The sequence below is a fragment of the Dermochelys coriacea genome, chromosome 1 (assembly GCF_009764565.3).
Source record: "Dermochelys coriacea isolate rDerCor1 chromosome 1, rDerCor1.pri.v4, whole genome shotgun sequence".
Taxonomy (NCBI): Eukaryota; Metazoa; Chordata; order Testudines; family Dermochelyidae; genus Dermochelys; species Dermochelys coriacea.
In genome coordinates, this window is record NC_050068.2 from 289,495,229 (window position 1) to 289,522,396 (window position 27,168).

Here is a 27,168-nt window from a genome sequence, read left to right on the forward strand (position 1 = left end):
ATATTTCATATGCAAAGCTTCTTTAGAGGTTTTTAAGGTCAAGCTTGACAAAGCCCTGGCTGGGATGATTTAGTTGGGTATTAGGTCCTGCTTTGAGCAGGGGGTTGGACTAGATGACCTCCTGACGTCCCTTCCAACCCTAATATTCGATGATTTTATGAATTAATATATTGGTAAAGTTACACAGTGAAGCACTCAGTAGTCAGGAATTGTTACAGAACTTTTAGCTCTACCCCCTTTGTGCCTATGCATTTTGAAATAGTCTTCATTTTATAATATTTCTCAAATAATGCAATTCCCCCTCAAATGTACAGGCATAGGTGAAGCATCTCATGTTTATTTTACATATTTAAAATAACTTCATTTCACATTAGTCCAATATATTTTATTAGATAATTTTTAATATTATTTTCTGTTCTTTAAGGAGGTTCTCAACCTTTTCCATTACAGGACTTCCTCCCCCCTGCATCTAGCTGAGATGTCATTCCATTTAGCCTATAAGAAGAGCAAAGTGGTCATGGCCCCTTGACACTTTTTGCAGCCCACCTGGAGGTTATGACCCACAGGCTGAGAATCCCATAACTCTGAACTGTTGTATTTGGCAGTAACTGTTAATAGCTCCATAGTTAAAGCTCTGGTGAGACTTGCAGTTATAACTTGCGGGGTAGAAGTTAGATTAAAAAATTGGTATATATCTCTAATGATATTACACCACTGCCTCTAAATATACAGTTTTCTGGAAAGTTAGAAATAACAGTAAATCTGTTCAGTGGTTTAAAAATAACAGCTGTGTGAAATTGGAGGGCTGGTAACTTGCATCATTTTTGGATTGCTGTAGCTTGGTTTTAATACTTGAAGCTTTAGCTGTGTGGAAGTCCCCCACAAAAAACATACATGGTCTAGTAAAAATAATGAAAATAAGGATACTGGCAATATTAGTCATTGCTATTGGTATTTATACAAAGGGGAACAGATGAATAAAGTACTTGTCAGCAAATCAACTAGCTCTTTGGCTAGAGTCCACTGGAAAGCCCTATTTATCACCTTAGATATGAATAGTTGTTGTAGTGATACACTAAGGTGTATCTATAGGGCCCTATCAAATTCATGGCCGTGAAAAACAAAACGAACTGTGAAATCTGACTATTATAGGGGAGACCAGATGTTACAGATTTGGACCGCCGGAGAGCAGCAACTGCTGGGCGGGAGCCCAGGTCTGAAGGCAGTGCTGTGGACAACAGCAACATAGAAGTGAGGTGGCATGGTATGGGGGTGGGAAGGTTTGGTCACTTTTTGGGGAAGGCAGGACTAGCCTTACAGGTGGGCAAGTGGGCAACTGCCCAGGGCCCCATAATCGGGGGTGGGGGGAGGAAGAGCACCGAGGTCACTCACCTCCCTCCCCTGCAAGGTCACTTTAACTCCCAAGCACCGGGCTCCAGGTGCTAGTCCTGAACAGGCTGAGGAGGGACAGGACTTCCTCTTCCTGTACATGAGCCACTCCCAAGGTCAGGTTAGACCCATCTCCAGGAACCTCCCCTGGCTTCAGGAAACTCAGCGGCTGCTGTCTGGGAGTCCAGCTCTGAAGACAGTGTGGCTGCCACAGCAGTTCAGAAGTGAGTGTGGCATGGCATGATATGGTATTTCTACCCTTACTTTTGAGCTGCTGCTGGTGGTGGCGGTGCCTTCAGAGCTGGGTACCTGGCCAGCAGCTGCCCTCCAGCTGCCCAGCTCTGAAGACAGCAGCAGAGAGTAAGGGTGGCAATACCGTGACCCCTCTACAATAGCCTTGCAACCCCCCCATGACCCTATTTTGGATTGGTACCGCCCACAGTTACAATACTGTGAAATTTCAGATTTAAATATCTGAATCCATGAAATTTATGATTTTTAAAATCTTGTGACTGTGAAATTGACCAAAATGGGCACTATGTATCAAGATATGGGTTCCCTCCTGCCCATCTTAGAAATTGCACAGGTACCTTGCCCTCAATCTTCTCATACCTTACAAGGAATGCAAGAACCTTTTCCCAGCTGGTGGTCTCCCTCTCAGTTTGCAGGGATATATTTCAGTATATTTTTTTTCACTACCTTGCCAAGTTAGCCATACACTTGTGCACAATGAACCCTTTCTTAGCTATGTGTAGCTTTGTGAGGAAAAAATCTACTGTGGAAGCTCAGTATGCAATTTTCAAAAGCTCAAAACTTCAAGTAAAATCGGTTTTCTTTAGAAAATCGGCAGGCAGTTGGTGTGCTAGAACTGTGCTTATTACATTATTCAGTGGTGTTGTAGCTGTGTAAGTCCCAAAGTATTAAACATGGTGGGAGAGGTAATATCTTTTCTTGGATCAACTGCTGTTGGTGACAGAGAAAAGCTTTTGGGCTACCCTGAGCTCTTCTTCAGGTCTGGGAAAGTTCTATGGACCTATATGAGTACAATTGTGTCACTCGGGGGTGAAAAACCCACACTCCTGAGTGACATCATTATAGCAACCTAACCCTCTTGTAGACAGCGCTATGTTGACAAGGGAGCACTTCTCCCGCTGACCTAGCTACCACCTCTCCAGGAGGTGGATTAACTATGTGAATGGGTGAACCCTCTTCACTAAAGCACTGTGCGGGAACTTGTGGCACCTTAGAGACTAACAAATTTATTAGAGCATAAGCTTTCGTGAGTTACAGCTCACTTCATTGGATGCATCCGATGAAGTGAGCTGTAACTCACGAAAGCTTATGCTCTAATAAATTTGTTAGTCTCTAAGGTGCCACAAGTACTCCTTTTCTTTTGTGAATACAGACTAACACGGCTGCTACTCTGAAACCTGTGCGGGAACTGTAACACTTTCCAGGAACACAAGCCCTAAGAGTGTCACAGCTAAATAGGAGATCAAACAGATAGTTTAGCATAAGCAGTTAGCACATATTGTAAAGGGACCATTCAAGGTGTAGTGGCCCGTTAACACCGCTGTAGTCACAGGACAAAAACAGAGGCTAGTGGGTTACAGTGTGTTGAAATAAGCCATAAATGCAGTGTCTCGATTAAGACCCTGATTTTTAGTGTTTGGCAAAGCGATGAATTTAAGCTCCCAGGCTCATCTTTTGAAAATGTTGTTTGTTTCCTTTGAGGATGAGGACTGATAGGTCAGATATTGTGATTGCTTTGTGGAAAGTGCTCACCCAGAGATGATAGGGTGTTTTTCTCTTCTAACATTTTCCTGTGTGAGTTCATTTGAGAGCTGGTTTCACACACACAGTTGTTGTTGAGGCATTTAGTGCACTGGATGAGGTACACCACGTATTGTGATAGGCATGTGTAGAACCCATCATAGGCACTTATTCTGTGGGTGCTGAGCACCGACTGCCATCCCCCCTACCAGAACGTCCCCAGTGCCTCCTGCCCACTGGCAGGCCCTACAGATCAGTGCCTCCCCCTTCCTCCCAGCGCCTACTGGCTGCTGTGGATCAGCTGTTTCATGGTGTCAGGAGGCGCTGAGGGGAAGAGGGAGGAGCGAGGGTGCAGTATGCTCAGGAGATGGGGCGGGGAACTGGGAAGGGATGGCGGCAGGAAGAGGCAGGGCGGGTGGGGGTGGGGCCTTGGGGGAAGGCGTGGAGTGGGGGCAGGGCCTGGGGGAAGCCGGGGTGAGTACACTCAGCAGATAAGAAACTTGGCACTTGTGGGACCCATGGATTTTGAAAGGTGTATTGTGAGGGTGTTGATCATTGTAGCAGTGGAGATATGTCCACAGGTTTTGCATCTGTTGTTCTGGCAGGGGCTGATGCCACTTTGAGTAGGTGTGTTCTGGTTAAGGTTGCCAGGTATCCGTTTTTTGACCAGAACACCCAATCAAGAAGGGACCCTGGAAGATATGGTCAGCACTGCTAACTGGACCATTAAAAGTCCGGTTGGTGGTGCTGCGGGTCTAAGGCAAGCTAGTCCTTAGCTGTCCTGGCACCGTGCTGCACCCTGGAAGCAGCCAGCAGGTCTGACTCCTAGGCGGGGGGCCATGGGGAATCACGTGCTGTCTCCGCCCTGAGCATTGGCTCCACACTCCCATTGGCTGGGAATTGTGGCCAGTGGGAGCTGGGGGTCGGTGCCTGTGGGTGAGAGCAGCGCACAAAGCCTCCTGGCCCACACACCTAGGAACCGGACCTGATGCCGTTTCTGGGGCGCAGTGCAGAGGCATTAGTCCTGCTGCACCACTGACCAGGAGCCGCCCAAGATAAGCCTGAGCTCCAGCCCCAGGCCTGAGCCCCCACCAATCATGGAGCCCCTCCTGTACCCCATATCCCCAGGCCCACTCCAGAACCTGCACCCAGCCGGAGCCCTCACCCCCCCTGCACCCCAACCCCCTGCCGCAGCCCAGAGCACCCTCCCACACCCTGAACCCCTCATCCCCAGCCCCACTGTACCCCCTCCTGCATCCCAACACCCTGCCTCAACCCGCAGTCCCCTCCTGCACTCTGAATTTCTTGGTCCCACTCCCACCCCCAGCCTGGAGTCCCCTCCAGCACCCCAAACCCATAATACCCAGCCACACCCAAGAGCCTGAACCCCCAGCTGGAGCGCACACTCCAACTCCCTGCCCCAGCCCAGAGCCCCATCCTGCACCCTGAATCCCTCATTTCTAGCCCCACCCCAGAGCCTGCACCCCCAGTTAGATCCGTCACCCCCTCTTGCACCTCAATCCCCTGCCCCAGGCCAGTGAAAGTGAGTGAGGGTGAGGGAGAGTGAGCCACCAAAGGAGGAGGAATGCAGTGAGTGGGAGCGGGGCCTTTGGGAATGTGGGTGGGGCAGGGCCTCAGGGAAGGGTCGGGAATAGCATGTTCGGTTTTGTGCAATTATAAAGTTGGCAACCCTAGTTCTGGTCTGTGGGAAGCTTGCTTCTGATGATGAGTTTGGAGAGGTTGGGGGGTTGTTTGAAGGCCAGAAGAGGGGCTTCAGGAAAGATTTCTTTTAAGATTGGGTCCCCATGGAATATGGGCTGTAGTTTGATGATATGGGTCTCTGTGTGGGATGGTAGATGACAGCTAAGAGTGTGCTGTTGGAGGGGTTTATTTCTGTATTGAAGCTGGTTCTCTTTGCGTATTTGGGTGGCCCATTCCATGGTGTGATCTACTTCTCTGGTGCAGTGTCCTTGTTTTAGTGAAGGCGGTTTTGAGTGTGTTAAGGTGCATATCCTGGAATTTTCCCTTGGAACATATTTTGTGGCTTCTGAATGATGGGCTGTACTTAACAGATTCTTAAGTGTATTTTGATGTTTACTGGATCTATGGAGGTAGGCATGATGATGCCAACTTCTTCATGGGCCATCTTGAGGAAGGATTTCTGTACAAACACACCATGGAACCAGTGATACACCTGAGATACATCAAAGATATTTTCATCTTCTGGACAGACAACTTAAACTCCCTCAGATTTCCACCGCAACTTCAACAACCATTCATTAAACTCCCATTCATTAAACTCTCTCTGGAACATTCCCACACTAGCATCTACTTTCTGGACACTATGATCAGTTTCACCAGTGGAATCCTACAGAAAGCCCTATCCAAGAAATCCACAGATCCCCACATCTACCTTCATAGATCTAGTTATCTAAAGCCAGCCACTTTGTCTCGCTTATTACTCTAGTCATGATTGTTTTGTTGTTACCTTGTCTCCTCCTATTTGTTTTCTCAACCTGTTATCTCTAGTCATGGGATTGACTTCAAGCTCTTTAGGTGTAGACTGTCCATGGGCGTACAGTGCCTAGGACATGGGACCCTCATCCCAGAGTGAGGCTCACTGTTACAAAAGAACTAATAACAATAATAAAGAGAGGCCCATTTCCTCAGTGAAGGCCATATCCATGCCAAATTTCAACTTTCAAACCTTAGCCACTTGTACTGTAGGGCAGTTAAAAAGTCTCAAAGTTTGTTTTATACTGGGGAAAGTTTTCTTCACCCCCTCATGGCTGAACCATTTTTACTTAGTTGTTTAAAAAAAAAATATCACCTTTAGGTAGAGCCCAAGTCTGGAAAATTTCAGTCTAAAACAGGGGTGGGCAATAATTTTTGCAGGGCGGGCCACTCCATGAATTTTGGTAAATCATCATGGGCTGCAGATGGGAGGGAGTTTGGGTGCAGGAGAGGGTTCTGACCTGGGGTAGAGGGTTGAGGTGCAGGAGCGGGTGTGAGATGCAGGCTCTGTCCGAGAGTGCTTACCACAGGTGGCTCCCAGCCGGTGGCGCAGCAGGGCTCAGGAAGCTGCCTGCATGCTGTGGCCCCACGCCACTCCCAGAATTGGCTGCAGCCGGCTGCTGCTGGCAAGACTCTGTGTGCAGCCCAGAGATCACAAGGGGGCAGCCCAAAGAGCCCAACAGGCCGGACAGAAATGTTAGATGGGCCGGATCCAGCCCACGGGGCATATTTTGCCCACCCTCGGTCTAAAAGGTGAATGTTGTTAATGTCTAATTGAAAAAGGGGCTGGGGAGAGAGTTATAGACTGCGAGCACTTAAGCAATAATAATAATAAGACTTAGCTCTTCAGGGGAGTCTGCCTCTCCTGCTATTATATTCTAAATATTTGCATAAAAAGTGTCACAATTTTCATTTAATATGTTTTGTACTGTTTGGAAACAGAATAGCAAAAAAAGAGAGTAACTAAAATTCTGGAGGATGCCGTGATCTGTTCATAAAAATGCCTATACAAAGTTTTATTCCTTTTTAAAAACATCAGTCATGTTGTTTTCCATCATTTTATCACACAATCTCAGTGCTCAGGAATGTAACAAAAAGTAACTTCCATATGAGAGCTATGATACTTGGCTATGTCTGTACTACAAACTAAGGGTGTGATGATTCCCTAGCTTGTGTACAAATACTCCCAGTAGCTTGACAAGAGCTAGCATAAGTATAAATAGTAGTGTAGCAGCAGTAGCATACATGGGGAGTGGCAGCAAAGACATGGTTTAGCTGTGCCAAGTAGGTACCCTCTGATTTCAGGCGTGTTTGTACTGGGCATGGTTCAGTTGCACCTCCACTGCCCAGGCTACTGCAGCTACACTGCTACTGATACTCACACTAGTTGTAATTAAACTACCACGAGTTTACGTACGCAAGCAGGAGAATCACACCCCTAGCTCGTAGTATAGACATAACCTAAAATGAATTGAATTAGTGACTTGTTCATCAAGTAACTGTAGTGACCAGGCTTTCAAAGTAATTCCCTTTGGGTAAGGAGGAACAGGATATGTCGGGGTGGTAGGTAAGTAGGTACAAGATAATTTGACTGATGTGATTAATTGCATTCCAAACGTGTCAGCAGACTGGAGGTTTCCTACTCGTATAAAGAGCTCACTCAGTTTACTGGGGTGGTGAGGTTAAAAAACAAACTGGTAAATGTTCAACTGATTGGATTTGAATGGATATTTGCTTTTGTTCCCTCTTAAAGGAGGGGAATTTTGTCAAAAACGCTTGTGAAATTCCTGGCTTATCTTAGAGAATGCTTGTGGAGTGCAGAAACAAGTAGTCAGAAAAATGTGGGCACCTTTTCAGGCTTTTTGCTAACAGAACAGTTCTGCTTCATGCATGGTTGGTTTGCTCTGGGTTATTTTTCAAGTTTTACAACTCAGCTAGGATTTTCGATGAGTACAGTATAGCGTAGGCAGTACGGTGTGTCATGATGTAGCTTTCTTTGTTTGCATTACTGTATAGCCATACTGGATCTATAAGGAGCTTCTCTGTGAAGTACATTTTAATATTTAGATCAAACAATGATTTGAATACATGAATGCCCTGTGGGTAAACATGTCATTTTTAAGCAGCTGCCGAGCTTTCTCCTTGCTGCTCCAATTAACACATTCATCATGCACACTTATCGGTGAGTAGGCTGTCTATATGGATTAAACCACTTTGTTGTTTGTTCATCCACCATGTGTGGTATCAGAAATGGATCAGCACGGTTAACATTTTTAAAACAAATGAAATGAAATGAGGTCTTGAGCATGTGCCACAGCAAACATCAGGGTAGTTATTAACAGGCTACAGAAAACTGTTTTGCCTTCAGATATGGTTGAGTCCATTGACTAACATGTATCCCCGCCCCCCAGCTCCACTTCAAATGATGGAGACATAGGATAGTGAAATTCTAGTGCTGGGATTCCTCTTGCTGTCAGGCAGATCTTCTGAACTTTGTTCTGTTTTGTTTAAAGGCTGATCAAACACTTCTCTTTATTTCCTTCTTTACCTTGATTGCAATTTTTCAACATAAAAACAATGGATTTGATAAAGGTCCTCTTAAAGGTAAAACAAAATGCTTTGTCATAATTGAAACTGTTGGGGGTTTTTTTTGTTTTTTTAATGGTATCAGAGTGGCTAGTCAAAGGGTGCAGCTCTCCATCTATATTTGCTGTTCATTCATGCTCAAACAGCTTTATGTGAAGCTTAGCTGCTAAGACCAGCAAAAGGTAAACTGGGCTGTTAACTGTGCACTGGTGAAAGAGATGGAACGTTTCTTGGGCTTTGTGAAGCAGATAAGAAGATCGAGAAGAAGAAAAGGCAAAAAGTACCGACCTGAGGAGGATTATCATGAGGGCTATGAGGATGTCTATTATTATGCTTCAGAGCATTTTCGAAGTAAGCACTGTGTAACCTAATGTTTTCCTGTTGTGATAAATATTCAATATTGTTTTTATTACAAAATGCTAACACTGGATAGATATCTACATGTGAAACTCATGCAGGTATTACAAGCGTTAGACTACTATTATTTATTTTATATGTCTAAATTTGCTGGTAGGAAATTAGAAAGAAAAACTATCATAGCTTTCAAATCAAGCAGGGTCTGTAGCAGTGGTTAATATTTCAGGTGCAATTAATTGATTCTTACTGTTGCAAGCCTTTTGTTAGACGACTTTGTGTTGTAAACTGATATGATAGCCTTTTTAGAACACTTTTATATATAAATATAACTATCTTCATATTTCTACTACATGGCTTTTAAAAAAATAATTGCTCCTGCATAAGTTCAAGTTGATGATTAATATTTGTTGATTGAAAGTCAGTCCTTTGTGTCTGAACTGTGCCCTGATCCTTACAGTAGAAAGTAACTCAAGTGGGCTTCTTTGCGGCTGCATGTTCAAAATTGCTTCAGGAATTAAGTAATCAGGGTTCCCCACCCCTCCTTAATTTGCTGTCATACGTCTGCAGTAGTAGCTATACATCAAAGTAGAATGGCTGTTTTTAAGACCCCTGCAAAATCTGTACTATAAACTGCAATGCACTTGAATAATTCTCTGTACCTGTCAGTGTTCTGAGTTCCTGGTCTCTCTCTGACTTATCCCAAGGGATTGGAAATGCCCAGAAATGCCTGAGGGGACAATGGGAAAGAAGCTACTCACAGACATCTGAGTTTATTATGCCATTCTGTAATGGAAGGTGTTGACAGTATAATCAGTCATGCACAAAAAATAGAGTTGCTATTCTTTTGACTTGTGATTTGGGAGCTTTTCTGCAGAGTTTGTATTCTGCCTTTTCCTGGCAACATAAAGATTAAATGTACTCTTATGTGTATGTACCATTCAAGTAGCTGTCAGTTTCCTTTTCCATCACTTCCTCTTGATTCCATCTGAGTAAAGTGTAGTTTTTTCATAATATAATCTTTTTAGGGTTAAATGCTGAAAAAATGGATTTTATGAAAATGCAAGTAGTAAACATGTCTTAAAAATAGTTCAGATCAACTGCATCAAACTTTTTATGCTGGTCAAACAAGATGGCTTACTTTTGGGGATAGGTCCAATATTTGTTGAATATATGATGTGTATATTTTGTGTGGGTGTTTAATGGGTCCGACCTTAGTAATATTCTCTGAGCTTTTTTTTTTTTAATAAGTGCTTAATGTTACACAAATTACATTAAAGTAATGTGGATGATTTATGTGCAACTGATTTGAGATCTGTTAAGCAAAGCACTTCCTTTTTAAAAAAGATTAACCTGGCAAGGTACCATCTTACAATTGTGTACTCTACATCAGGAACATCAAATTTAAAACTACAAAACATTGTAGAATTTTAAAATGAAATAAGTTAATGAAAACATGCAACTTTTTAGCTTTATTCATGTCACGCAAATCACAGGGCTATATATCAAATTAGTAGTGTTAAGCTAGTGTTTCCCTAACAGATTGTAATAGAACATATTTTAACAAAAACAACCAAGCAAACCAACATCAAATGTATGTACCTATGATTTATTTGCTAATTTTTTTAAAAATTAGCATGAGACAGCTGTGTGACTGGACCAAATGCTTAATAGTGATTACTCCTTTCATTTTGACTCCCCTTAATAGAATAAAATGATAAATATTTTTTCTACACACTTTAACCTGCCAAGCTCATGTACAATAAATAAATGTACAATAAATATTTTCAAGTGGGTAGGTATGCATGTTCTCTGCCACTTTCATCAGTGCTCATAATCCAGAGTTAAATAACCACCTAAAACATAATGCATAGTTCTGCCATTGGATGCACATGGGGCTTGCAACTTCAAACAGCTACTTAATAAAATGTATTACAAGATACTCAAACTCTAAAGATTTGACTATTCATCAGTCATCAAACACCAGAGTCTTTTATTAAGCTATCTCATCGAATGTAATTGCTTCTTAATGTTTCTTTTGTCTACTCTTTCAAGTATGTTGTATGTCACAGTTTTGGTGGGAGGTGTGATATTCACTTAAATTATGTTGTACAAAATGTCAATGCATGCTGCTGCTGTTGCTAAAACTTCTGCTCTTTAACCTGCATTTCATGTAACTTATAAAATTAAATGTACATTCCATGTTTAAATATTACTTAACTATGCTCCAGCAATTCGCTTTTTACAGTGCAGGTTATAGAGGAATGACACGCCTTTTAATAAAAAGAAAAGGAGGACTTGTGGCACCTTAGAGACTAACAAATTTATTTGAGCATAAGCTTTCGTGAGCTACTGCTCACTTCATCAGATGCATTCAGTGAGTAGCAGCTGTGTTAGTCTGTATTCGCAAAAAGAAAAGGAGGACTTGTGGCACCCTAGAGACTAACAAATTTAGTTGAGCATAAGCTTTTCATGAGCATCCAATGAAGTGAGCTGTAGCTCACGAAAGCTTACGCTCAAATAAATTTGTTAGTCTCTAAGGTGCCACAAGTACTCCTTTTCTTTTTGCAAATACAGACTAACACAGCTGCTACTCTGAAACAAGCCTTTTAATAATGATTCTTTTGGCATTCCTTTATGTTTAGAAAATTCTTTGCATTGTTGAAATGATCTTCTAGTGTATTTACTGATACAAATGTCAACAGCTCAGAGCTAATGGAATCAAGGACCTATTGTTCACTCAAATAGTGTAAGCATTTCTGGTATGCCCTCTTCCTCCCTTCCTCCCCCCAATAATATTATGTATTTGGACTTTTATGTCCAAAGAAATGTAAACATTTTAATTCTATTTAAATTTGTCTAGTGGAGCTGAGGATTCACTCAAACAGTCGTTTCACATGTGCAGTAATATTTCTCATGTTCTTAATTGATGAAATGCAAAAACTGTATTAAAATAACTCCAGGATCAAACAGCCACACAAAAAGCAAGAAAATAGAGTTAAAAATGGAATAGGCCTCTGGGGATTTTGGATAAAAGTTGACCTTACTCTGTCCTTAACTTCCCCTTTTGCACCTGGGTATTGTAGCTCAAGCTAGATGGTATATAGCATTGCCACTCTTCTGAAGCCCTCTTCATGGAAAATCGGATGAGCTATACTGCTTTGGCACAATAGGGCGAACGAAGGGTAGAAATAGTGAAGGCTCTCCTGGTAAATGGATGGTCCCAACTTTGAATTTCCCCCTTTTTATCAAGTTTTTACTACAGCTCTCTTTAATTTAATTTCCTTTAAGCTTTATTCATAAACGGCTAGCCTTATTTTGAGATGCCGCATCAGCTACATTATTTTTGTTGAGATTATTTGACTTCACAGTGTTGCATACTATTCTGAGTGGTATTCTTGTTACACAAATTCATAATTATATTAGTATTGCAGGTGTCACATTCATTTAAATGAGACGTAACATTGTGACAATAATGGATAATGAAATTACTGCCCCAGGTACTCAGAAAACTTGGTGCTTATTACATAAGATGCCTGAGCAAGTATTATATTCATCTTGTGCACCATTAAAACTCTGCCACTCAACTTGTTCCTTTTAATGAAGCTTTGCATAATAAAAATACTTATTACATTATCTAGACTGCTTCTGAACAGTAAGAATGTTACATAGTAGAGCTTCTTGGAACATTTTTGACATTGAAATACATCGTTTTGCCAAAACCGAAACATTTCACAAAGACGTATTGGTTTGATGAAATTTCTGATGGGAAGATTTCTGAGTTCCAAGGCGCTCTATTCGCTTCTGACCAGAGAGGTGTAGACACTAATCAGGAACTTAACCTTTTCAGTCTGAAAATGGAGGGTTCCACCCCATTCCATTTTGTAAAAAAAAAAAAAAAAAAATACAAAAGCTTTTATTTTCATTCCAATGCAGAATGAAAATAACGTAAGAACTGCCATACTGGATCAGACCAGTGGTCCATCTAGCCCAGTATCCTGGCTTCCGACAGTGGCCAATGCCAGGTGCATCAGAGGTAATGAACAGAACAGGTAATCATCAAGTGATCCATCCTCCTGTCGTCCATTCCCAGCTTCTGGCAAACCATAAACTGGGGACACTTCAGAACATAGTTTTCCATCCCTGCTCATCCTGGCTAATAGCCATTGATGGATCTATCCTCCATTAATTTATCTAGTTCTTTTTTGAACCCTGTGATAGTCTTGGCCTTTACAACATCCTCTGGCAAGGAGTTCCACAGGTTGACTGTGCATTGTGTGAAAAAATACTTCATTTTGTTTGGTTTAAACCTTCTGCCTATTGATTTCATTTGATGACCCCTAGTTCTTGTGTTATGAGAAGGGGTAAATAACACTTCCTTGTTTATTTTCTCCAACCAGTCATGATTTTATAGACCTCTATCGTATCCCTGCTTAGTTGTCTCTTTTCCATGCTGAAAAGTCCCAGTTTTATTAAATCTCTCCTCATATGGAAGTGGTTCCATACCTCTAATAACTTTTGTTTCCCTTTTCTGTATCTTTTCCAATTCCAATATATTTTTTGAGATGGGGCAACCAGATCTGTGGATGGCATTAAGATGTGGACATACTATGGATTTATATAGAGGCAATATGATATTTTTTTGTCTTATTACCTAGCCCTTTCTTAATGATTTTCCAACATTCTGTTCGCTTTTTTGACTGCCACTGTTCATTGAGTGGATGTTTTCAGAAAACTATCCACAATGACTCCAAGATCTCTTTCTTGAGTGGTATCAGCTCATTTAGATCCCATCATTTTGTATGTATAGTTGGGATTATGTTTTCCAGTGTGCATTACTTTGCATTTATCAACATTGAATTTCATCTGCCATTTTGTTGGCCAGTCACCTGTTTTGTGAGATTGCTTTGTAACTCTTTGCAGTATGCTTTGGACTTAAGTATCTTGAGTAGTTTTGTATCATCTACAAATTTTGTCACCTCACTGTTTACCCCTTAATGGAGTTGGCATGCTCTAACCTTCTCTGTTACATAGTCAATACGGAGGCACCATTTTGTTTTACTTTTTTTAAAAAAAAATAGCTAATCTAAATCCTGAATGATCCATGATTTTTGCCTCTGTTAAACTGCAAATTTCAACAGATTACAGTTTGATAATAAATTGTAAAACATAAAACTTTTACAAAATAATTGTATTTGTAGTAACAATGCCCTAGTGGCATTTGCAATATAAAAGGATGACAATTTGGCTTCTGAACTGGGCTCTGACTTTCATTGCAGATGGGTTACGGGATGTTATTTATTGTTTGTATGCTCAGTACTCAGGACAGGGTAATACCAGAAGTGAGTATATAACTAGCCTATGCTACAGTTTTGTTAGCCTCCAAAAAGTATCTGCTGGTGGCCATGATATTAGGTCTTTGTGGAGATGATGGTTTTAAAGGGGGGGGAATTTTAGGAGAATATCAGGAGAATATCACAACCTTATCTCCGGTGCAGAGGGAACTACTACAGGATATACAATAAACAGTTAGTAAAAATTATGAGGCATTATTGCATGGTGCATTTTTAGAGCTAAAATACTTTGAAAATTAGGTAGGCATGTGCTTAGCTATTTTTCAATGTAAACTCAAAAGGCTCCAGTTTATAGAAAGTAAATGATTAACTATAAGGTCTCATTTTAAGACAAAAGACGTTGTGTGCATGTTTTGTTATATTTTGTTTTTTCTCAATTCTTGCACATGTCCAGATTATAAAATTTACATTTATTAAAGATTAGGCCACTGGATTACCAGAAATCTAACAGCATAGCATGTATAATTATATGAAGATGTGTAATATTTCTTCTGATGCCATAATACTGTTTTTTGGAACAATAAAATATTTTAGAGACCCCCTTTGGTCACCCCCCAAGCCATTTTTAAATCATAGAGCAGAAATGATAATGGATTGTTTGCTGTGTCAGTGATTTAACCAATTTACGTATTTTTGCCTCATTAGTACAAATCCATATATGTAATTTTACTCACATGAGTAAGGTCAATAGAATTATTTGAGTGGCTAAAGTTACACACATCTGTTTGCAGGATCAGGAATTTATTTGGTAGAAAATGTCACATCCAAGTGGCAATCTGTATGTCAAATTTTAGCCTGCTGTTGTTTGTAATGGTTAAGATATTTAAGACCGAAAGTTAAGAATTCTAAATGAGTAGTATAAACATATTATGTAAAGATTTTGTTGTACATACTTAATAGTGACTATTAAAATTTAAACTTGGTAGTTTCAGAATATCATTCAATATTCAAAAACACCAAAGAACACCAAATAGGTGTGTGTGGGAAATTGCTAATGTACAGGATGGTCATACATGACTTTCTGTGCGTAAAGATAAGTATGTGCTTTAGTGCTATGCTAGATCCCTGTCTAGCTAAGCACTCACTTAGGGAACCATAAAAATGCTAATGTTGCAACAGGTTGCCAAACCTGATGATCTGAAATGTACAGAATTAATTCAGAGACAACTTGACTATTATGTGTACAAAAATTAATTGGATCAGTTGGATGTTTTCAAGCTGAAATCTGCCTAAAGCTAGCATCAGCTACTTGTAGTGGAAACTCAGGCCCCGGTTCTGAATTGGAGAACTCCCTCCAAGCCATGCTAGAGGAAATCTTTGGTGAAAAAGAAGACCTAACGGCCTTTCCAGGGGGTATAGATGCAAAATGAATAAATTAGAGATTGAGTCAGAAGTAGCAGTTCTCAGGCTATCTGGAGGGCCACATGGTGCTGACTGTTCTCCTTGTTTCCAACTGCTTCGGTGGGCTCTTTGTCTGGCAAAGTGGAGCTTGAACACCTCTAAAGGCACCTGGAAATGAGGAGCCAGTTTAGCTGTCTTTACTAGATAACACTGCTACAAGAGCTGCTCTCAGGGTCAGCTGTGGGATGGTAGCCTCCAGCCGGAGACAACTATTGAGGGGAGGAGGGAATGAAGAAACAGGGAAGTATGTGCAGTGAGAGAAGAGCAGCCCTTGCCAATAACGAAACACACATACAGTGAGACGAGTCAGAATTAATATTAAATAGGGTGACCATATTTCCCAAAGAGAAAATGAGACACCCCCAACCACTCGCCTGAGGGTCTCACCCCCCATGCTCTTGCTGGTCGCTGGAACCCTGCTTCCTCCCCCCCGCAAGGCTGTTGCCCCCTCACTGGAACCCTGTGGGGGCCCCTGCATCCTGGAATGTTGTCTCCCCTCCTGCTTCCCTCCCCCCTTGCAAGGGGTTGACATCTCCGCTTGTCCACCGCATGTTCCTCTGCACCACACCTGACTTTTTTTTAACAAAGGTGGGCATTTGTCCTGTTTGCTCTTGCCAACTGATCAAGTTAGCAAGAGCAAATGGGAGAAATGCCTCTTGGGGGGGGGGGGGGGGGGAGTGGGGATGGCCGAGACAGGACTTAAAAAAGGGACTTTTCTGGCCAAAATGGGATGTATGGTCACCCTAATATTAAACTTGTGATAACCCCCTTGGAATGTACACTTTGGGAGGTCAGGGAGAGACCCTCTGCAGAAAAACTGCAAAGGTTAAGGTAGTCTTCTCAGAGAATAATGTGCAAGACTATGGTATGAACTCCTGCCCTAGGAAAATATTATACAGAAATGTCTTTGCATTCCCTAACCTGACTCGCTTGAAAAATAACTTTGTGCTGATAATGCTAATCAGGTCAAATTGTAGACCAGACCTGTTATCAAAATAACTCTAACCCTAAACCTGTACTAAGGAAAGTGACATACCTCAAGTTATGTGTTCTGATTTTTTAAAAAAAATTCTTATTAGTTAAATCACATACTACTTGTTAATGACAAAGGTTAGGCAGCTTTCATCCGCATAGGCAGTTATTTATCACCAATCTGTTTCTAAATGTTAGCAAATGCACACAAATGTATATTAGTGCTGTCGATTAATCACAGTTAACTCGTGCAATTAACTCAAAAAATTATTTACAATTAATTGCAGTTTTAATTGCACTGTTAAATAATAGAATACTAATTGAAAGTTTTTAAAATTTTTGGATGTTTTTCTACATTTTTAAATATATTAATTTCAATTACAACACAGAATACAAAATGTACACTGCTCATTTTATATTGTTTTTGATTACAATTATTTGCACTGTAAAAATGAAACAAGAAATATTATTTTTCAGTTCACCTCATACAAGTACTGTATTACAATCTCTTTATCATGAAATGCAACTTACAAATGTAGATTTTTTTTTTGTTACATAACTGCACTCAAAACCAAAACAATACAAAACTTTAGAGCCTACAAGTCCACTCAGTCCTACTTCTTGTTCAATGAATTGCTAAGACAAACAAAAAGAAAAGGAGTACTTGTGGCACCTTAGAGACTAACAAATTTATTTGAGCATAAGCTTTCGTGAGCTACAGCTCACTTCATCGGAAACAAGTTTGTTTACATTTACAGGAGATAATGCTGCCCACTTTTTATTTACAATGTCACCAGAAAGTGAGAACAGGCATTCAGATGGGACTTTTGTAGCTGGCATTGCAAGGTATTTACATGCCAGATATGCTATACATTCATATGCCCCTTCATGCTTCGGCTATAATTCCAGAGGACATGCTTCCATGCTGATGACACTCATTAAAAAATAATACTTTAATGAAATTTGTGACTGAACTCGTTGGGGGAGAATTGTATGTCTCCTTCTCTGTTTTACCCACATTCTGCTATATATTTCATGTTATAGGAGTTTCAGATGATGACTCAGAACATGTTGTTCATTTTAAGAACACTTTCACTGCAGATTTGACAAAAGGCAAAGAAGGTACTAATCTGAGATTTCTAAAGATAGCTACAGCACTCAACCCAAGTTTTAAGAATCTGAAGTGCCTTCCAAAATCTGAGAGGGAGGAGGTATTGAGCATGCTTTCAGAAGTCTTAAAAGAGCAACACTCCAATGCAGAAACTACAAAACTCAAAACCACCAAAAAAGAAAATCCACCTTCTGCTGGTGGCATCTGACTCAGATGATGAAACTGAACATGTGTTGGTCCACATTGCTTTGGACTGTTGTTGAGCAGAACCTGTCGTCAGCATGGACGCGTGTCCTCTGGAATGGTGGATGAAGCATGAAGGGATATATGAATGAATCTTCAGTGCATCTGGCATGTAAATATCTTGTGATGCCGGCTGGAACAGTGCCATGCAAACTCCTGTTCTCATTTCCAGGTGACATTGTGAAGAAGAAGCAGGCAGCATTATCTCCTACAAATGTCAACAAGCTTGCTTGTCTGAGTGATTGACTGAGCAAGAAATAGGACTGAGTGGACTTGTAGGCTCTGAAGTTTTACATTGTTTTATTTTTGAATGCAGTTATTTTTATACATAATTCTACATTTGTAAGTTCAACTTTCATCATAAAAAGATTGCAGTACAGTACTTGTATTAGGTGAATTGAAAAATACAATTTCTTTTGTTTTTTACAGTGAAAATATTTGTAGTCAAAAATAAATATACAGTGATCGCTGTACACTTTGTGTTCTGTGTTGTAATTGAAATAATTATATTTGAAAATGTAGAAAACATCCAAAAATATTTAAATGATATTCTGTTGTTATTTAACAGTGCGATTAATATTTTTAATTGCACGATTAAATGTGATTATTTTTTAATCACTTGAAAGCCATGACAGTTGACAGTATACAGTATACAGTGTATACTGTACACTGAAATGTAAGTACAATATTTATATTCCAGTCAATTTATTTTATAATTATATGGTAAAATAAGAAAGTAAGCAATTTTGCAGTAATAGAGTACTGTGTCCCTTTTGTATTTTATGTCTGATTATATAAGTAAATAGTTTTTACGTGAGGTGAAACTTGGAGGTATGCAAGACAAATCAGTAGAATCCTGAAAGTGGTACAGTAGTCTGGAAAGACTGAGACACTGGTTTAGAGTTATCAGTACACATTACCTCTATATCTGGGAATTAAAGCGTTTTTGTTTTGTTTTAGATCTTGTTTTTTTATATTATAAAATTAAAGGGAAAAATCCTAACTAGTTTACTTAAAAAATGAAGCTAAACAATGACAAGAAAGAACCCCAAACTACTACAAATCTATTTTTTTGACTTGTATAATTTCACAGATTAAATTTTCAAAAACACTGTGTTGACCTCGCTCTGCTCCTACAGAAGTCAATGGGGGAACTTTGTCTTGGACTTCAATGGAAGCAGTTAGTTCTAACTGCTAAGTTGTGCTGAATGCCCAAATTGTGTTGCTTTGCACTGCGAGACAGACTTTATAAAGGGAATGCTTAAAACTTTGCAGTTATGGTAGTGCTACTGAGTTCTGTTATAATGATAATAGTGGTGGTGACCTATGGTGCAGTATATGTACTGTAAGTCAGACTGCCTTGCAAGTGTCTTTCTGGGAGGTGCAGTGAGGCTGGTGCTGTTTCTGGACAGCTGTAGCTGTCTGCCTCTCTTGTTGGCCAAGTTGCCATGGGCCAATCCCACCTGACTCTGTTGGTAGTTTGGATTATCAGGGACTTTTTAAAAATCAGACTGTGGTCAGAAACAGCTTAATTCTTCCCTGCATGGAAGAGTCTCCCACCTTCATTTCACAAAGGATGTAAAGAATTCTTGTTTGCATTACATAGGTGGGTTTGTCATTGTTTTATTTTGGTTTTGTTTGTGGTTCTAAAGTTTTACTTTGTCATTTTGTGTGATAATTAAGGGGTTGTGCATCAGTAGCTCAGGTTGTGTATATTGAGGTTAAGGTATCTATTTTTCATTATGCAAATAGCAGTTTTGCCAACTTTTGTGATTTCACTGCAAGTCCTGTGGTACTTGATTTTTTCCCCCTAAAGTCCTAGCGTCTGGAGTCAAGTAAGTAGTTGAATGAATCTCAGCTTCCATTTTTAAAAATTATTTTTTCTCCTTCCTCCTTGTAACAACCTATTATGTACTTGAAAACTGTTATCATGTCCCCTCTCAGTCTCTTCTTCTCCAGACTAAACAAACCCAATTTTTTCAATCTTACCTCATAGGTCATGTTTTCTAGACCTTTATCATTTTTGTTGCTCTTCTCTGGACTTTCTCCAATTTGTCCACATCTTTCCTGAAATGTGGCACCCAGAACTGGACACAGTATTCCAGTTGAGGCCTAATCAGTGCAGAGTAGAACAGAAGAATTATTTCTTGTGTCTTGCTAATAGACAATCACAGAACAATCACTTTTTTTGCAAGTGTTACACTGTTGACTCGTATTTAGCTTGCGATCCACTGTGACTCCCAGATCGCTTTCTCCAGTACTCCTTTCTAGGCAGTCATTTCCCATTTTGTATGTGTGCAACTGATTGTTCCTTCCTAAGTGGAGTACTTTGCATTTGTCCTTATTGAATTTCATCCTATTTACTTCAGACCATTTCTCCAGTTTGTCCAGATCATTTCACATTTTAATCCAGTCTTCTAAAGCACTTGCAACCCCTTCCCAATTCACAGACATTTGCTGAGTAATGGTGTCTGTCCCTATACCAATCCTGTCTTTTCTCTCCATCAGCTTCTTCTCCTATTCTACATCCTGCCATCCCCCATGCAGCGTCTTGTTCCAGTCCCAGTCTCCTTGCCCAGCCAGTATTAGGTCATCCCTCAGGAAGTAAGTCCCAGTCTTCCCCCATCCCAGCTCCAATCTCCTTCTTCTCCCTCTCCCACAATCTCCTTTTCCAGTCTGTCCCTGTCCCCATTCACTCTGGCTCCTCATCTGATCTTTCTGCTCCCCACCTCACACCCCGATCCTAATTCCACTCTTCCTCCCTGAAGCTTCTTGTCCCAATCTACTTCCTCTGCCACATCCCCCACCTTAAGTCTATCTCTTGAGACCTGTGCATCTAATCAGGCCACTTCCACCTCCACATTGCTTGAGCACCAGAAGCATTGAGAGTACAGGGGAGACAGGCTTCCTTGGTCTCATTTTCTTTGCCAGGTGTCAAAGTGGCCCACAACAACCCATAACAGTAATTATAGGGAAAATCCAGTGTGCCTCTGCAGCCACACGATGGAGCGTGCTTTGTACAAATGGCATCCTTAGATCGTTTAGCCAACAAATTAATAAGTCTCTATTGAGCATGTGCAAACTGTTTCCCCTTACCCCCTCTCCCCCCGAGGCTATAATTTGGCCAAATTTGCACTGTTTTTCATAGGGAAAGCAAGAGACACATCCCTGGTATCAGGATGACCCCCTGCTCCCCCCCGACAAATTTCAAGTCCCTGTTCCCAAAGAATGGAGGCACTAGAGCATCTCAGTGGAATGGTTGTAAGCATTTTTTTCACATGGAAAGAAACAAACATTCTCCCCCAGTCAGTAACAGATGAACCATTTTCACTGAAACTTACCCCAAAAAGCCTGAGACGGACACCCAACAAGGAAAATTTCAGCCTAAAACATTTTAAGTTAGGCAATATTCTAAGCAAACGAAAATAAGATCCTTATAATATATTTTAGTGGGTAAACAATGTCTATGTAAGGTAAATGACAAAATATTTTTTAAGACAAACAGCTGTCTTTTCTTTGTGATAATGTACTATACATGGCAATTATACCCTATTGAAGAAAATAGTAAAAATCCATTCAATCTTTAGAATTTCAGAGCGGGATGGTTGTAGCAGAATAGACACTTTACCTACTGCTTTTTGTCTATCAGCTTAACTTTAGCTCATATAACTAACTCAATGTCAAAATCAATTCAGAGTATCCAAAGAGAAAAATAACCCTATCATTTTATATGCATGATGCAAGTTCACATATCCATGATAAATACTTGCACTTACACATTCACCACAGGAAACAGAAAGTTCAATGGCTGCCCACATCTCTAAATTCCTTTGTTTGAAATTGGGTTATCAGAAAAAGCTGATATAAATATATTGGACAGTAGGAACACATTAGCTGTTCACCATTCTAAATGATTAGATATGCAGTGTCATAGCAGCAAAGTAATTTAAAGAGAAGAGTAGCAACAGGGTGACATTTCTTATAAAAATATGTTTCTTGAGCTATGGCATATGAAAATCTTTATTTTAACAGACAAAGAACAAGAGTTGGACTTGAGGGTGAAAGAAAGAACAATAGTCTACATTCCTAATTGTTAGCAGAAAGAAGTTCCAATAGCTAGTGCAAAAAATTGAAGTACTGATGTCTGAGCCTGTTACCACTGTAGGCTTCTTAAAACTACATAAATAAACCAGTCTCCTTTAAATAACTGTATAGAATAACTATAATAGCATAAATCCAAAGTTCTGTTAAATATGCAGTACAGGAAAGATTACACTTTTGTTCCCCCAAGTGACCTTCAAGACTTGACTCTACTCCTAGCACAACAGAAGTATTGACAGATTTCAGAGTAGCAGCCATGTTAGTCTGTATCCGCAAAAGGAACAGGAGTACTTGTGGCACCTTAAATTTGTTAGTCTCTAAGGTGCCACAAGTACTCTTGTTCTTTTAACAGAAGTATTGTTTTCCTACCTGCAGAGAACTATACATGTTAGTGTCTCACTGACCGAATTGTATTATAAAACTGCATTGCTTAAGCAAGGACTCTATATAAATTCATATTTAATTAAACTACATAATTCATCTGTAGTTACTATTCAAACATTCATACACATCTGTGAGCACAACAGAAGACAAAATCCTCTTGGCTAGAAACATTTGATAAACATAAATGAAGAAATAAAATAGCACATTTTCTCCACACTTCTTTACTGTTTGGAACATGGAAAATGTTTTACAGAATCTTTTAAAAAGACTCCCAAGTTTCTAAGACTTTCCCTTTTATAACAGCCTCCTAATAATCTCTACCTGTAAATGAGGATAACAGTACTTGCCTAACTCACAGGGCAGTGGTCCTCAAACTGTGGGGCATGCCTCCTAGGGGGGCACAGAGGAATGTTCAAGGGGGCAGACAGCAGGGGCGGGGAGAGAGCAGCATGCTTCCAGCCCCACTCCACCCACAGACTAGCTCAGCCTCCAACCCCATTCAATCCCCAGTCCTGCTCTGCCTCCAGGACCAGCTCCACCCTCCTGTCCTCTTCACCACCAGCTCCACCCACAGACCAGCTCCAGCCCCAGCTGCAGCTTCACTCTGCTGCGTGCTCCGCCCCCAGAACAGCTGTGATCCCAGCTGCAGCTCTGACCACAGCCCTTTCTCTAGCGCCAGCCCAGCTCTGCCCTTATTCCATCTCTGCCTCTAGCCCAAGCTCCACCCCTGTCCCCAAGCTCCACTGCTGAGGAAGCCTTGGCTATGCAGTAATGGAGGAGGGCACGGGCAGATTCAGTTACTGCTAAGGTGGGGCACTACTGGAAAAGTTTGAGCACCACTGTCACAGAGTGCTGTGAGAATAAACATATTAAAGATTGTGAGGTACTTAGATTCTATGATAAAGTGGGCCATATAAGTACAAATACAGTACTATGGTCATATTTTGAAGCTTTTCTCTATAACCATGAGGGCTAGAAACTTACTATTCTCCTTAACCTCTGAGGACAGGACAAGAAGCAATGGGCTTAAATTGCAGCAAGGGTGGTTTAGGTTGGACATTAGGAAAACTTCCAAACTGTCAGGGTGGTTAAGCCCTGAAATAAATTGCCTAGGGAGGTTGTGGAATCTCCAACATTGGAGATTTTTAAGAGCAGGTTAGACAAACACCTGTCAGGTATGGTATAGATAATACTTAGTCCTGCCATGAGTGTAGGGGACTGGACTAGATTACTGCTCAAGGTCCCTTCCAATCCTATGATTCTCTAATTCTATGATTCTGATTCCACTGGCAAAGTGTGTGTCTCATCTCCCTCTAGTGCTGGTCCACATAGAGGATGGCAATCTAGTACTGCTGTCAGTTACTCCACGAGCTCAAGTGGAAGTAGTCTGCTGTGGCTCTAAATGTTACAGTCTGGCTTATGAACCATTTGGGTGTCCATATGGTCCACATGATTACATTTTCTGATTTTTAGTTTCCTTTTTTAGAAACCTAGGAAATTACACACACAAAACTACCTTAAAAACATTAAGGTTGCAAAGTCAAGCACCTAAAAGTTAGGAAAACATTTGCATATGCATTATGATACATCCTTTAATTACATGATTATATGCTATCTTTTCCAATAGGACCCTGCATTATTCAGTGCACAGGATATATTGTGCTCTGGGGATTAATTGGGGTTGTGCAGTGAAGGAGGGTGTTGTCTGTAGAAGCCCTACCTCATTTGTTGCAGAAGTTGGAATGTCTGTATGAATGAGGCAGAGAATTGCAGGAAGAGAAAGAACGGTTAAGACACTTGATTACTGCCCTAGAGAGCTGGATTCTGTCCCTGCCTCTGCCAGTTCCTATGTGGTGGTAGGCTAATCATTTAAAGGGTATGTCTACACCGTATTTGAGAGGTGTGGTTGCAACTCGTGTAGGGATATCTGATTAGTTTTAATTGAGCTATTTCACTAAAAATAGCAGTGAAGCAGCAGCGGCACAGATTAACCACCCAAGTACATTCCTGCAGGCTTGTACTTGGGTGGCTAGCTCATGCTGCTGGGGAGGGGGATGTGACTGCTCTTGTGGCTTATCTTTTCTTCGCTGTTAAGTCATTTTTCTGCAGGGAAGCAAAGAAATCTGCCTGGGACATGAATTCTGCGTGCATGCAGTGGCACAGAACTCTCCTAGGAGTATATTTTTAGTGAGTAGCTCGATCAAAGCTAGCTTGGGTATGCCTACATGTGCAGCCATCATATAGCAGTGATATATATCTTCAAACCAAACTTTTTGCTAGTGGTCATTAATAGTGTATTCTCATTGTCTGAGTGCTGAGCACTCACAACTGCAACTGAGGTCAGTGGGAGCTGTGCTTTGCACATATAAAGTGCTACATAATGCTATATACTCTGAAAAAATCAGGTCCTATGCATGTCAAATGGGGCACCCAAAATTAATGGAGCCCTTTGACATTAATCGGTCTCTGCCTTAGTTTCCCATCAGGAGCATGAGGATGGTAATAACCTCTAATCTCAGAGATGTATTGTGAAAATTAATTGTTTGTAAAACACTAAGATATTACATTGATGAGAGCCATAGAGAAGTTGATGAGGAAATTAATTATTCTCTCTTTAGAACAGGACTTCAATAGTGTGCAGTAAGCCAGGCATGGGGGCCACATATTGAACAATAATAATAATAAAACAAAATATTGAGTATCCATTCAGTCCTGGTCATTGACGGAGACAAGGTCCTGTGATTTAGAAAAAGTATGTGATCATGTAATTAAAAACTGTATCAGAAATGCATATGTTCAAAGGAGGGAGGGACAAATTAGGGTTGAAGAGTCCATCTTAATTCTGGCTTCTCCTAATTTTGTGTACTGTACTTTGTAACCTTAATTTTTTTTAGTGTAGTGTTTTTTGTAATAGAAAGAATATAGAATTCTTGACTAACAATTTCGTATTCTATAATGTGTTATGAAAAGTCTGTACATCGAAGGTAAGAAGGAAGCCTTTTTGGACAATTACTGCCAATATATGCAGCACCTCAGCTTTCATTTAAAACCATTTTAAACTAGAAAAAGTTCTAGCTCTTATGGTTCTGAAAGTAATATTTCAAATGTGATCATGTGACCTGAGTGCAAACTGACAGCTCTAGTGCTTTCTCTTGCTTCAGCTTCTATTGTCACTGCTACCAATCAGAATACTGTGGGAAGCAGTGAAACAGACAAGAATCACATCACTCTGCTGCTGCCTAGGAGAATACTGAGCAGCCGCAAAGGTAGGCTCTGCTGATATTCATTAGGAAGGTAGGTTGTTGGTTGCTGAAATGCAGCAGCCAGGAGACTGAAGGAGGTGTAAAGTAGTGGAAATCTCAACCAACCCTGGTAGCAATCTGAAGGCTGTGGTGTGATCATTGGGAAACAGAATGTGTGAGACAAAATACGCTCCTTATCTCTACTAGCTAGCAGTCACCGAGGAATTGGTGTGAGCATAGGCTCTTCAGTTTTGTCAGATACTTAGTTTCCAAATACTGATAAAAAAGATAGAGCTGCTGAGCAAGTTCAGGGATGATCACCTGGGTGGAACTAGTTTCTCAATTGGGTGTTGCCCCGGGACACTGGACACATCTTTAGTATCAGAATGTGGCTTGTAGCTCTAGTCCTCATGCTTTTAGGTATCGGGTAAAATTTCCAGTACTCGTATATCGGGGCAGGGCTTTCGAGGCAAGAAAGGCATGAGAGAGGGAAGAGAGGGATTAATAGCATAAGTTTAGAAAAAAGTGAATTTTGGAGGGAGGTGAGCGAAAATATAGGAGGAGCGGTTGAAAGGAGGTAGAATGTAGGTAAAGGGGGAAGAGAGAATGATGATGGGCTGGGGAGAGAGAGAAAAATGAAAAGAGAAAGAAACTGAAGATGACGCGAGAAGATGTTAGGAAAGGGGAAAAGTTGATACCAAAAGTGAAGGGATGGCCAAATAGCATTGAGAAATAGCTGGGGTCCAATTTGTTCAAAAATGCTCCTCCCCACTCTGTATTCACCTAGGCCTATAGTTGGTCGAACACCATTTGCTGAATGTTATTTGACAAACACCAATGAAATTCTCTGGATAACATACATTACCAAAATTCTGCTGTTTTATCAGTTCTTGTAGTAAGTTGTGTTTACAAAGGAAATTGATTGACAATATATCACAAATCAATAAAATACATAATAGTATACAAGTATTTTACTATTTTTAATTGCAAGCTAGGTTCAGTGCTGAAGGGAGAGGTGTGGGTGAGTTCTGAAACATTGAGATCAAAGCTGTTGAGGCCAATGGTTATAACTGTGCTTTAATAATTCAAGTGGAATGTAGTAGGATTGTGGAATCACTGGTCTCTTTGAAACACCTCTGGATATAGTGACAATTTGATAGTCTGAAATGCTGTGCCTAGCACAGCCCGAGGAAGACATCCAAAAACGTTATTCAGAGTTCCTAGCATTTGTGTTATTGGAGGTCCTCTTATGAACTTTACTATTCCCCACTCCTCCAGAATACAAGGATAGTAATTTTGTAAAGAATCTTTTTGAGATTAGAATACTGATATTCTGTTGAACCTTCTCTTGATTCTCCATAAACTTTCAATCATTTCTCAAAAATCTTTAAAAATATTGTTGACACATCAGTGTAAAGATTTTTTTTCTTATTATTTTTGTTACATTTAAAGATAATTTCCTTGTCTTAATATAACTTTATTCAGGCATGGAATAATGGACAGTATGTTGAAAGCAACTGTGTGGGGGAGGGGGAGGAGAGGGACGGCAATGTGAGAGGATTTGCCTATTGAAAGGTTTCCGTTTGTTCTTTTAGCCTGCTATTGGTTCTCAAAGTAACAAAGTCAGGTTTGATTTGTAATTCATTAATTGATTTGTTCTTGTGTTATTGGGCAGCTAGAAAACAATGCCTTTTTTAACTACTCCTTTAAAGATAGCCTATTATAAAGAACCTTAATGGCTTGT

General features: G+C 40.5%; 1 protein-coding gene across 15 annotated transcripts in view; it reads left to right on the top strand.

The window, feature by feature from the left end:
* Window positions 1-27,168, top strand: part of GRIP1 (glutamate receptor interacting protein 1) — a 535,595-nt gene that overhangs the window by 172,319 nt on the left and 336,108 nt on the right. For 3 of the 15 annotated variants that reach the window (XM_043493761.1, XM_043493756.1, XM_038381333.2), the window contains exon 1: window positions 7,602-8,613. The exons of 5 other annotated variants lie outside the window; for them this stretch is intronic. In XM_043493761.1, the coding sequence (XP_043349696.1) occupies window positions 8,481-8,613 (133 nt within the window). In that variant the 5' untranslated portion in view covers window positions 7,602-8,480. Of the gene's footprint in view, window positions 1-7,592; window positions 8,614-27,168 lie in introns of those variants that run through there. 7 more of the 15 variants (XM_038381087.2, XM_038381165.2, XM_043493773.1 and 4 more) reach the window with 6 other exon arrangements.